The 12,408-nt window shown below is 45.4% G+C and overlaps 1 protein-coding gene across 2 annotated transcripts in view; it reads left to right on the top strand.

The window, feature by feature from the left end:
* Nucleotides 1–11,986, top strand: part of LOC122454540 (60S ribosomal protein L35a-like) — a 19,569-nt gene extending 7,583 nt beyond the window's left edge. The window contains exons 1-2 of one of the 2 annotated variants that reach the window (XM_043489096.1): nt 11,142–11,229; nt 11,600–11,986. In XM_043489096.1, the coding sequence (XP_043345031.1) occupies nt 11,654–11,986 (333 nt within the window). In that variant the 5' untranslated portion in view covers nt 11,142–11,229; nt 11,600–11,653. Of the gene's footprint in view, nt 1–11,141; nt 11,230–11,599 lie in introns of those variants that run through there. The other variant, XM_043489095.1, reaches the window with a different exon arrangement.
* Nucleotides 11,987–12,408: the final 422 nt, after the last annotated feature.

Below are 12,408 nucleotides of genomic sequence, written 5' to 3'. Positions count from 1 at the left end.
TCCCGGAGTTTACTGAAACTCATGTCCATCGAGTGGGTGATGCCATCCAGCCATCTCATCCTCTGTCATCCCCTTCTCCTCCTGCCCCCAGTCCCTCTCAGCATCAGGGTCTTTTTCCAATGAGTCAGCTCTTCACATGAGGTGGCCAAAGTTTCAGCTTCAGCATCAGTCCTTCCAATGAACACCCAGGACTTATCTCCTTCAGGATGGACTGGTTGGATCTCCTTGCTGTCCAAGGGACTCTCAAGAGTCTCTCCCCAACACCACAGTCAAACAGCATGCGATTTTTCGGCGCTCAGCTTTGCGTTCATAGTCCAAGCTCTCCCACATCCATACATTGGACCACTGGAAACAATCCATAGCCTTGATGCAGCGGACGTTTGTGTTGGCAAAGTAATGTCTATGCTTTTTAGTATGCCTGTTCTCAAGTTTGCGTCATAACCTTCCTTCCGAAGGAGTAATGTCTTTTAATTTCATCGGCTGCGAGTTCACCATCTGAGTGATTTTGGAGCCCCCAAAAATAAAGTCAGCCACTGTTTCCCACTGTCTCCCCATCATTTGCCATGACGGTGATGGGACCAGGTGCGCGATCCATGCATCTTAGTTTCGCAATGTTAAGCTTAAGCCAACTTTTTCACTCTCCTCTTTCACTTTCCTCAAGAGGCTTTTTAGTTCCTCTTCACTTTCTGCCATAAGGGTGGTGTCATCTGCACATCTGAGGTTATCGATATTTCTCCTAGCAATCTTGATTCCAGCTTGTGCTTCTTCCAGCCCAGCGTTTCTCATGATGTACTCTGCATATAAGTTGCATAAGCAAGGTGACAATATACAGCCTTGGCATTACTGTAAATCAACTATGCTTCAGTTAAAAAATAACAGTAATAAAAGATTCATGATCCCAAAGGAAGACTAATAGTCACCCTTATTAGTACAGACACACTCACAGATACTGTAGGCTTGGTTCCAGATCTCTGCAATAAAAGCAACAAAGCAGCATTGCAACAAAGCAAGTCACAGGGGCGCGGGCATTGGGGGGAGCAGGCTAGGGCAGGGGAAGAAGCTCAGAGAGGATGTGGGCTAAGAGAAAGCCTAGAAGGATCCCCTGGAGCTGTGGAGCATACAGCGCATCCTAGGATTGACCCGCTCTGGAGGCAAGGAGCTGGCCTTTTGCACCCTTTAGCAGACAGCCTTTGACTATGTTCCCCTATCCTGGAGGTGGGTGAACTCTGAGCCAGAAGATCTCCTCCAGTAAAAGCCAAGTATCACCATCCAGAGATGGGGCAGCTGGAGCTGTTAGCAGCCCGCACTCATGACGGGGGGGGGGGGGGGGGGGGGGGGGGGGGCGGGTCAGGCACACCACCCGGGAAGGGGTCCAGGTGGGGCGCCATTATCATCCAGTGCAGGTATTAACACCTGCAGAGTAGGTACCTGTGGAGGCAAGAAATTGCAGAGGGGGCTGGTGATGACAGAGCAGCATCTCAGACAATGATGAGAATTTGCTGGAAACAGGAGCGGGATGAGCTCAGCCCCTGAACCTGAAGCATCTCTTTGTGACTCTGAGAGGGAAGAAGACACACGGGAGGGGTGCGCGCTTGCTGCTTTCCTGGAATCCGGTATAAAACGAGAAGGATGGACACCCTGCCACCTGCTGGCCTGGCCGACGGGCACAGCACAAAGCATGTGTAGGCTGCAGAGGGGTGATGGGTCCGGATCCAGGTCTGTCTGTGAACAAAGAATCCCAGTCCCCCGCCTGCAAGGGATATAGAGTATCTGCAGCCACAAAACAAGTGATCAGAGAGGTAAAAGCAGAGAAGATGCATCTGTGAAACTGACATGCAAAAGGCAGGAGATGAAACACTGGACTTTGAGAGCAAGGCTGGAAATGGCAAATCTCACACTGCCGGGGACCTCAAATGAGGAGGTGAGGACTAGCTCAGAAAACTAGGTTACTGCACAGAAAGAGGAATTTCTATTCAACTAGAAACTACGATCGTGTGTGTGTCGGGTGCCCCATCCCCAGCCTTTGTGTTGGGGGCTGTTGCTGCTGCTGCTGGCTCTGCCCTGATCAGGAAAAGTGGAAAGCATACAGGCAGCCGTGATTCCACATGTATCACACACACACACACACACACACACACACACACACTCTCTCTCTCACACTCACATATACACACGAGAATGCCCCCTTCCTCTTCTCTGAGTCAAGCTTTGTCCCTTCTGCCCAGGAGAATGGCTTTGGTCCCTCGGTCCTGTAGAAACCTACCAGTAAACAGCTCTGGGGGCTTCTGCCCACAGCTCACTCCTCTGAGCTGAGACACAAGCCAGGAGGCTAGGCGGGGAAACCAACCTTCAGAAACACTAGGGGACATCCTTGGCAGTTCAGTGATTAAGAATCTGTATTTCCAATGCAAGGGATGTGGGTTCGACCCCTGGTCGGGGAACTAAGATCCTACATGTCTCATGGTACGGCCAAAAAACAGAATTAAAAAAAAAAAATAAAACATGCTAGATTTTTTTTTTCAGTGCTCAGCTCATCACACAGCCTCTGTCTTCTTTGCCCGACCTCAAAAATCCCATGTGAAGATTAATTTCTGCCAACCTCTCCTGGCTTGCTTGCCCTCTCAGCCGTCAGCCTTGCCCAGGTGCATGGAGATCCTAGGCCGGTGGGTCTCAATCTAGCGGTTCTTGACTGGCAGCAGCAACACCCAGGAGCTTGTTATAAAAGCCAGTTCTCAGGCTTCATCTGAGAGGTGTTGTCAGAATCTCCAGAGTCAAGACCAGGAAGCTGTGTTGAAAGGAACTCTCCAGGTAGCCCCTATGCCAAACGTGAGGATCCCTGCTTTCATCTGAGCCTTAACCAGCAGAGAACGTCATGGTCCTCCAAGAGTTGTGATCTTGGGTCTCGGGTCAGCTCCCAGGGAAGCTGAGCCTGAGACTGGGAGCCAGTCCTGGAGAATGGAGTGAGGGGCCCGCTCACTCCAAAGGGTTGTCATCACTGTTGATGTAGCAGCCCTACCTGGGGGTGCCCAGAGTAGAGAGCTGGTCCTCAGCACAGGATGTGGACAGCAAGACAGGGGTGGGGAGAGAGAGATTCAGCCCCTCTTGAGACCAGTCTCCCCCCTCCCCAGGAGGGTCACGACCCAAGAGCAGCTCAGGCTTGTCTGAGCATCTAGAAGGGAGCCGACTCCTCAAATGTCTCAAACTGCAAGAGGTGCTTCTTGGGGTGCAGAAAAGGGAGCCCCTGAAGTTGGAGTGGGTGTTCCAGAACAGCTGACTGTTGAGAGTGTGCAATGTGGGTGGGAGACTGTGCTCTGAGATCAGGAACCTGGTCGGCAACCTGAGCTGGGGGCTTGATGGGGAGTGAGGCTGCGTTCTCAGAAGCTGAGCCTGAGTGTGAACAGAGACGGCAGTGATGACAACCCGGCTCCGCGGGATCAATCACAGAGGGCCCTCTGTGTTCAGAGAGCGCCCCCTGTGGTCAGAGAGTCCCGCTGCGGTCAGAGTTTGGCTCCCAGACCAGACCTTTGCCTCCTGGCCATACTTGCTAGGACACAGATCACCCCCAAAGGAAAAGGGTGGGGTGAAGGGATTAGTAAGCCTGAATCAATATGTATTTCTCTCCCAAGACACTGAATTTTCAACCAAGGCTGAAAAATTGCCAGGAACCGGCAAGATTAAGTTCTCAGCCATTAGCAGAAATGAGGGCTTGTGAGCTAAATTAAGCTCAATTATAAAACAATAAAGAAAGTTTCATGTCTGTACACCAGAGTTTTTATCATGGTGAAATTTGTACCCACCATACAAGAGCTGTAATTGCAATGCAAGGCAATGTGTGATAAATGCCATATAAGTTGTAAAAACAAAGTGTTCTGTGATTTCCAAGAAAAGAGAAAGCATACCTACTGGAGTTTTAGAGGCTGTCTATGTTTGTAACTTAGCCTATTCATCTTATAGATTGCCTAACATCTTTCCTCAAACCCAACTTTTTCCAAAGCTATGTTAGTTATGATTCTTTCTACTGCAAATGATAAAACCCCTAACTCAAGTCAGCTTATGAAAAGGAAAAGGACTCTGGTTCTCAAAACTGAAGAAATCCAGAGGGAGCTCTTGCTTCAGGTATGGTTTGATCCAGGCTGAAATCAAAGTATTTCACTGGGATAGAGCTCTGTCTCTAGATATTTCAGCTTTTCTTCCTTGATGTTCAGTTCATGCACAGGCCCTATGTGCTCATAGGATATCTACTACTGTTCCAGCCCCACCAGCCTTCCTCGTTTCACGCCAACAGGAAAAGGCAGTATACCTCCCTGAGAACAACAAAAGCCTGGGAACTGAATACCCTTAGCTGGGATGGGTGGCATTTGTGCCTTCTGACCATCAGGAAGCCAGTCACTCTTGTCAGAAGAATGGGATGTGCTGATCCTATGCAGATTGACTCACACATGGAATCAGCGTGCCTCAAAAATGCATCATCAGAGAATGGGGCAAAGGTTCCCACAAGACAAGGTGAGAAGGCTGGGGGCCAAAGCAATAAATGTCCACTCTTCTGTCTCAGACTGTGGCTCATAGTTTGGTTGCTTTCCCTTCCAATGCAGACTGCTCCTTCAGCAGGAAAACATTCTGCTTGTTTTCCCAGCACTGAGTGGTTAGCTTGGTGAGCTCTTTGGGTTAGTTAATGTCTTTGGCTTCTAATAAGGTATACCAATGTTTGTCCATTTGGGCTGCTGTAACAACATATGATAGACTGGGTGACTAGTAAACAGTAGACATTTTCTTCTCACAGCTCTGGAAGCTGGAAGTCCAAGATCAAATTACCCCCAGATGCAGAGTCTGGGGAGGACCTGCTTCCCTCTCTGTTCTCAGATGGTGGGAGGGCAAGGAATGGCTCTGAGGAATCTCTGTTATCAGGGCACTAATCCCACTCATAGGGGCTCCACCCTTATGGCCTAATACTCACTTCCCCAAAGCCCCCACCTCCTAATACCATCAACTTCTGGGTTAGGATTTCAATACATGAATTTGGGGGAACACAAATATTCAGACACGGGTATTAAATGCAAGTTACCCTTAGAGGAAAGAAAGGGAACATACTATCAAGCCACAGATGGGTCTCATCGACCCTAAGAAAGAATGGATTTACCTCGGAAAGAGATGAAAGCAAACCCTGGAAAACCAGGAGCCAGGAGCTGCCTCTCTGTTTTCTGACCCTCTCTCTTCTGCATGTGTATGTCACTCACTTCTCTCATTTTAATGGGAGCTTTCTGTGCTTCTGTCTGCATTGTGAACACGGCCATGGCCCCAGGTAGAGGGCATTTGGTAGCCTGGAGCTGTCTTTTGTTTCCCCTCTTATTCTAATTATTTTATTCTATTATTGACTCCACACCTGGCTTCAGGTGAATCACAGTCAGAGCATCACATTTTCCCAGCTGAGAATTGGCTCAGCTACATGCATGCAATTCAAGCAAAGTAAATGAAATGCAAAGCCACTTGCTGAGACTGAAGGAAGAGAATATTACACTCTTCTTCATGGACTTGAACTTGGGAGCTGTAAACTAGAGTTGATTAGCTTTCTTGATGCAATAATCTGAGATTCACCACCCAGAGGAGAGAGTCAAGTAATGTAGCCAGAATCTGGGTACTGTTAAAATGTTCAGGCTCCCAGATGAAACTAACCTTGATTGAATTTTACCTTTATACTTTTCAGTTGTAAAGTCAATAAATTCCCTTCTGCTTAAGTCAGTTGGGCTAGATTCCAGCCACTTGCATCCCATATAATTCTGATATACGATACCCATATGTTACTGTTTGTATTAGTCTGCTCAGGCTGCCATAATGAAATACCACAGACTAGATGGTTTAAGCACTAGATATTTATCTTCTCATAGCCGTGGAGTCTAGAAGCTGAAGATCAAGATGTTGGTTTCTGGTGTGACCTTCCTCTCTTTGGCTTGCAGATGGCATTTCTCACTCACGTGGCCTTTTCTCTGTGTCTGTGTGCAGAAGGAGAGAAATATCTGGTGTCTCTCCCTTTTCTTATAAGGACTCCAGTTCTATTGGATTAGGGCCCCACCCTCAAGACCTCATTTAACCTTCATTACTGTCATAAATGCTCCGTCTTTGAATACTATCATATTAGGGATTAGGGCTTCAACATGTGCATTTTTTTTTATTGTTCACTAAGTCATGTCCAACTCTTTGTGACCCCATGGACTGTAGCACACAGACTCATCCACCCTTCACTATCTCCTGGAGTGTGCTCAAATTCATGTCCATTGAGTTAATAATGCTATCTAACCATCTTACCCTCTGTTGCCCCCTTTTCCTTTTGCCTTCAATCCTTCCAGCATCAGGGTCTTAAGCATTTTGAAAGTGAAAGTGTTAGTTGCTCAGTTGTGTCTGACTCTTTGCGACCCCGTGGACTGTAGCCCACCAGGCTCCTCTGTCCATGAGGTTCTCCAGGCAAGAATACTGGAGTGGGTTGCCATTTCCTTCTCCATTATGCATTTTAGGGAGACACAATTCAGTCCATAACACCATTCTAGTAAAATCCAAACTCTAAGGAAAAAGAATCTTATTAGCCCAGCTTGGGTCATGTGTCCATACCTGTTGCTGGAGAGTTCTGGAATGCCATCAGGGGTGTGGGCAGTTCCAGCAAAAGAGGGCATCATTGGAAGCCAGGCAGATGTGTGCCCGAAGCAATTCATCCCAGCGTGTCAGTGCTTAGATGCTTTTCCTGCAGCTGGAATAAGGAGCCAGTCTGCCGACTTGGTCTGTGTTCTCAGTGTATTGCTGAACCTTGGTCTAGGACGAAGAATATAATGTTCTAGAATGTGAAAGGACATCACTCTTTAAAGCCACCTGCACTAGCAGAGGGCTTCCCAGTGGCACTAATAGTAAAGAACCCTCCTGCCAATGCAAGAGACCTAAGAGACTTGGGTTTGATCCCTGGATTGGGAAAATTCCCTGGAGTAGGGCATGACAACCCACTCCAGTACTCCTGCCTGGAGAATCCCACGGAAGAGGAACCTGGCGGGCTATTGTCAGTAGAGTTGCAAAAAATCTGGCGTGACTGTAGCGACTTAGCACACACACCCCCGCAAGCAGAGAATATGGTTGTCATTCTTTGAAAGATTGCCATGTTTTACTCTGAATCATTAGCACGTTGTCTGCCAGTGTCTCTGGCCTCTTTGGCCTCCTCCTCTTGGAGGAAGCTTTCAATTATTACACGTTGGGATCCCCATTATGTGTGACACTTACATTGGCCTCAGGGCTTGTAGAGGAACTACAGAGTTACTCCTGAGTCTGTCCCTCCCAGTACAGGTCTACTGTGCAGAGAGGGCCTCTCGATGGTCAGACACACCCCACCATGAGTATCCATGTAGGTCCTTCCGCAGAAGTCCTCACAGGTTAACTGGATGCTTCTCACCTTGTGTTAGGGACTTAAAGAAGGTAGTTGTCTACAAGTCAGAAAGTAGGTTTTCAGCAGGAACCGACCATGCTGGAACCTTGATCTTAGACGTCCCAGCCTCCAGAACTGTGAGAAATACACAGTTTATTGCTTAAGACTAAAAGGATTCTAAATGCTTAAAAAGACTAAAAGTCTAAAGGATTCTGTTGTACCAGCCTGAGGATAAGATATCTCACCTAAAAAAAAAAAATGGATTAAGAGACATCCAAGGAATGAAGAGAAAAAGCAAGCCTTCTTTTTAATGCAGATATTTGCCAGGTCCAATGTGGATATAAATCTATTCTTATACACTTGGGGAAGTGTTTCTTAGACACAGCTTGCTTTCAAAGGTTATTTACATCCTCAAAATGTACTCAGGTTTGCAAATCAGTGGGGATTGCAGCAGTACCAATGTAAACAGGGAACAGGTGCGGGACGCTGTGGGTGACAACCAGAGGCAAGTGTCTGCACGGCATTGAGTTACTAATGGGAGAGGGGTCAAACAAAATAGAAGAAAGTCTGGCTATTCAATGTTATGGGGATCCAAATGCTATGGACATCTGTCACGGTTCAATCAAAGAAGCAGAACCAAGGACACATACATACATACGTGTGTATCTGTAGATGGGTGTGAGTATGTATATTATATATTACACGCTGAGGACAGTGACTGCAGCCACGAAATTAAAAGACACTCGCTCCTTGGAAGAAAAGCTGTGACAAACCTAGACAGCATATTAAAAAGCAGATAGACCTCTTTGCTGACAAAGGTCTGTATAGTCAAACTATAGTTTTTCTAGGCATCATGTACGGATGTGAAAGTTGGATCATAAAAAGGCTGAGTGTCAAAGAATTGATGCTTTTGAATTGTGGTGTTGGAGAAGACTCTTGAGAGTCCCTTGGATGGCAAGGAAATCAAACCAGTCAATCCTTAAAAGAAATCAACCCATAATATACATTGGAAGGTCTGATATTTTCTGATTAAATTTTTATTTGGATATCCACATGAGACTTCCCACGTGGCTCAATGGTGAAGAATCCAGCTGCCAATGCAGGAGTCACAGGAGATGTGGGTTCAATCCCTGGCTTGGGAAGATCCCCTGGAGAAGGAAAAGGCAACCGTCTCCAGTATTCTTGCCTGGAAAATCCCATGAACAGAAGAGCCTGACGAGCTACAAAGAGTTGGACATGACTACATGACTACATAGTTAGTGCGTCACAAGTTATAATTTATTAATACAACACACATGATTCACTGTAAAGTAAAATAGCCAATCAATTTAACTCCAAAGTCTCAAGAAAATATGTATGGAATACCCCAACTTAATACTACCAAGTTCCGTGAGGGAAATTTTACGCTAACATTGGTTATAACCCAGTCAGTGCAGAAACTCCACCCCCCTCAAAACCCCAAACATCTGCTCAAAATCTCGGCCTAGGTATTAGTCTCCTGGGACTGCTAACAGAGTACCATAGACGAGGTGGCTTGAACAACAGATTTATTGTTTCAGAGCTCTGGAGGCTAGAAGTCCAAGGTCAAGGTGTCAGCCAGGCTGGTTCCTCCTGAGATTGTGACGGAGGATCTGGTCCAAGCCTTCACCTTGCTCCTGGTTTCTGGTGGTTTGCTCCTTGCTTCTGGCTTTAGTGTTTCTTGGCTTGTAGAAGCATCACCCCATCTCTGCCTTTATCTGCACATGATATTTTCCCTGCGTGGGCCTCTGTGTACTAAGCGTCTCTTATTATAAATACACCAGTTATAATTTATTAGAGTCCAACCTAATGACCTCATTTTTTTTTCGGGGGGGTGGTATACTCACCTTACAGCGTTCTGTTAGTTTCTGCTGAACAACGAAATGCAACCAGCTACATACACGCCTGTATCTCTTCTCTCTTGGATCTCCCTCCCACCCACCTCTCCCCAGTCCTCTAGGTCACCACAGAGCACTGAGCTGAGCCTTTTGTGCTATACAACAGATTCCCACTGTCTATTTCAGACATGAAAGTGAAAATGAAGTCGCTCAGTCGTGTCTGACTCTTTGCGACCCCATGGACTGTAGCCTACCAGGCTCTTCCATCCATGGGATTTTCCAGGCAAGAATACTGGAGTGGGTTGCCATTTCCTTCTCCAGATTTCAGACTTGGTAATGCGTATATGTGAAAGGCCTTATTTTCATTTGATTACCTTTGTAAAGTCCCAATTTTCAAAAATGACCATATTCTAAGGTACTGGGGCTTAGGGCTTCAACATATCATTGCGGGGTGGGAGCATAATTCAATCCATATAAGCCTGGTTTCATATCAGATATTTTAAGTACACTTAAAACACAGTAGCTACTCCCTAACATTCACACCTTATAGAAGCACCTTGGCAAACACCACTATTTCCTTTTGGAACACTTCTGCTGTCAACAGTAGCTGCTCCACGAAAGCAAAAACTAATACTTCCTCCAATATTAACATGATTATTGACTATTTCTTGCTTATTAGGATATTCTCATATAAGATATTACAAGTCTTGCAGGAAATAAACATGAAGGCAAATTTACATGCTATATTTTTAAGATTCTTAAAGTTGCCGTTTTCTGTGGTCAGCAAAAAGAGTGATTTATTTCATAGATAAAAAATAATGCTATAATCTGTCACTAGCTTGCCTTTGTAATTGGATCCTCAGCTGGTGCATAGTCTTGAAAATGGAGATTGAAGTTCAATTTGTGAACTGTTAGATTTTGGCCTGGTGTGGGGTTTTGTATTCATTAAACTGGTAAATGGGCTTCCTAGGTGGCTCTAGAGGTAAAGAACCCGCCTGCCAATGCAGGAGACTTAAGAGACGCGGGTTAGATCCCTGAGTGGGGAAGATCCCCTGGAGGAGGGCATGGCAACCCACTCCAGTATCCTTGCCTGGAGAATCCCATGGACAGAGGAGCCTGGCAGGCAATAGTCCGTAGGATCACAGAGTCGGACGTGACTTAAGTAACTTGGCACGCACACACACAAACTGGTAAATCCCTCAATTAGCGGCTACACCTATAAATTATTGATTAGCCTTAAGTTTACCTGGACTTTTGGAGTGGGGGAAACCAGAGTTCTTATCCATAGAAGCCAATATTTATAATATTCAGTCTAAATTTCCCAGTCATAACCATGGACATGCCCATATTTACCTTATTCAGTTCAGTCGCTTAGTCGTGTCCAGCTCTTTGTGACCCCATGGACTATAGCATGCCAGGCTTCCACATCCATCACCAACTCCCAGAGCCTACTCAAAGTCACATCCTTTGAGTCGGTGATGCCATCCACCCATCTCATCCTCTGTCATCCCCTTCTCCTCCTGCCTTCAATCTTTCCCAGCATCAGGGTTTTTTCCAATGAGTCAGTTCTTCACATCAGGTGGCCAAAGAATTGGAGCTTCAGCTTCAGCATCAGTCCTTCCAATGAATACCCAGGACTGATTTCCTTTAGGATTGACTGGTTGGATCTCCTTGCAGTCCAAGGAACTCTCAAGAGTCTACTCCAAAACCACAATTCGAAATCATCAATTCTTTGGCACTCAGCCTTCTTTATGATCCAACTCTCACATCCGTACATGATGACTGGAAAAACTGTAGCTTTGACTAGATGGACCTTTGTCGGTAAAGTAATGTCTCTGCTTTTTAATATGCTGTCTAGGTTTGTCATAGCTTTTCTTCCAAGGAGCAAGCGTCTTTCATGGCTGGAGTCACCATCTGCAGTGATTTTGGAGCCCAGGAAAATTTACCTTATTAGGAGAGTGAATTCCATTTTTTTGTGTATGTATTGGTCATGCAATATATTTTATTTTTTTAATTAATTTTTATTGGGGTATGGGAGTATAGTTGCTATACGATGTTGTGTTAATTTCCACTGTACAGCAAAGGGAATCAGCTGTATAAGCCCCTCTTTTGTGGATTTCCTTCCCATTTAGGCCACCACAGAGCACTGAGGAGAGTTCCCTGGGCTGGGCAGCAGGTTCTCATTAGTTATTTATTTATAATTTTCAATGTATTAACAACTAGTCTTTCTCCTCATCCAAGTATCAAATGCTTTCCAAGTGAGAGGAAAGGCTGTAACATTCACAGACAATACAGAATACTAGGTTGTTGGAATGCAAATTGAAAATGTTTTTCTCATCTCTTTCAGCCACCTTGGACCCTGTGGAGGCCTGCTGGGAACGGGACTTCTAAAACGACAAATATGTCTGGAAATCTGTGGTCCAAGGCCATTTTTGGTGGCTATAAACGGGGTCTACGGAACCAAAGGGAACACACTGCTCTCTTGAAAATTGAAGGTGTATATGCTCAAGATGAAACTGAATTCTATCTAGGCAAGAGATGTGTTTATGTGTACAAGGCAAAGAATAACACAGTAACTCCTGGTGGAAAACCTAACAAAACCAGAGTAATCTGGGGAAAGATAACTCGAGTTCATGGAAACAATGGCGTGGTTCATGTCAAATTCCGAAGTAACCTTCCTGCTAAGGCCATCGGATGCAGAATCCATGTGATGCTGTACCCTGCGAGGATTTAAACTTCTTGAAAAATAAATAAAAGTGTGGATTTGTAAAAAAAAAAAAGAAAAGAAAATGTTTTTCCCTATTGTCTTTTTATTGGTCAAATAGGGATGAAGAAAAAAGACAAGCCACATTTAATGTGGTTGTCAGTTTTCTTGGGAGTGATAACAGTATTGTGGTTATGTAAGAGATTGCTGTCATTTTAAGGAGATGCATGCTGTAGTATTCAATAATTAGTGATGAAATGTCAAGATATTGGCTACTAGCTTTCAAATGATTCAGTAATAACCGTATGTACATATGTACTGTTGTTTAGTCACTAAGTCATGTCTGACTGTGATCCCATGGACTGTAGCCTGCCAGGCTTCTAAGTCCATGGGATTTCCCGGGCAAAAATACTGGAGTGGGTTGCTATTTCCTTCTCCAGGAAATTTTCCTG

Source organism: Cervus canadensis, chromosome 16 (assembly GCF_019320065.1).
Source record: "Cervus canadensis isolate Bull #8, Minnesota chromosome 16, ASM1932006v1, whole genome shotgun sequence".
NCBI lineage: Eukaryota > Metazoa > Chordata > Mammalia > Artiodactyla > Cervidae > Cervus > Cervus canadensis.
The sequence above is the reverse complement of the archived record's forward strand: the minus strand, read 5'-3'. Positions and strand labels throughout refer to the sequence as shown.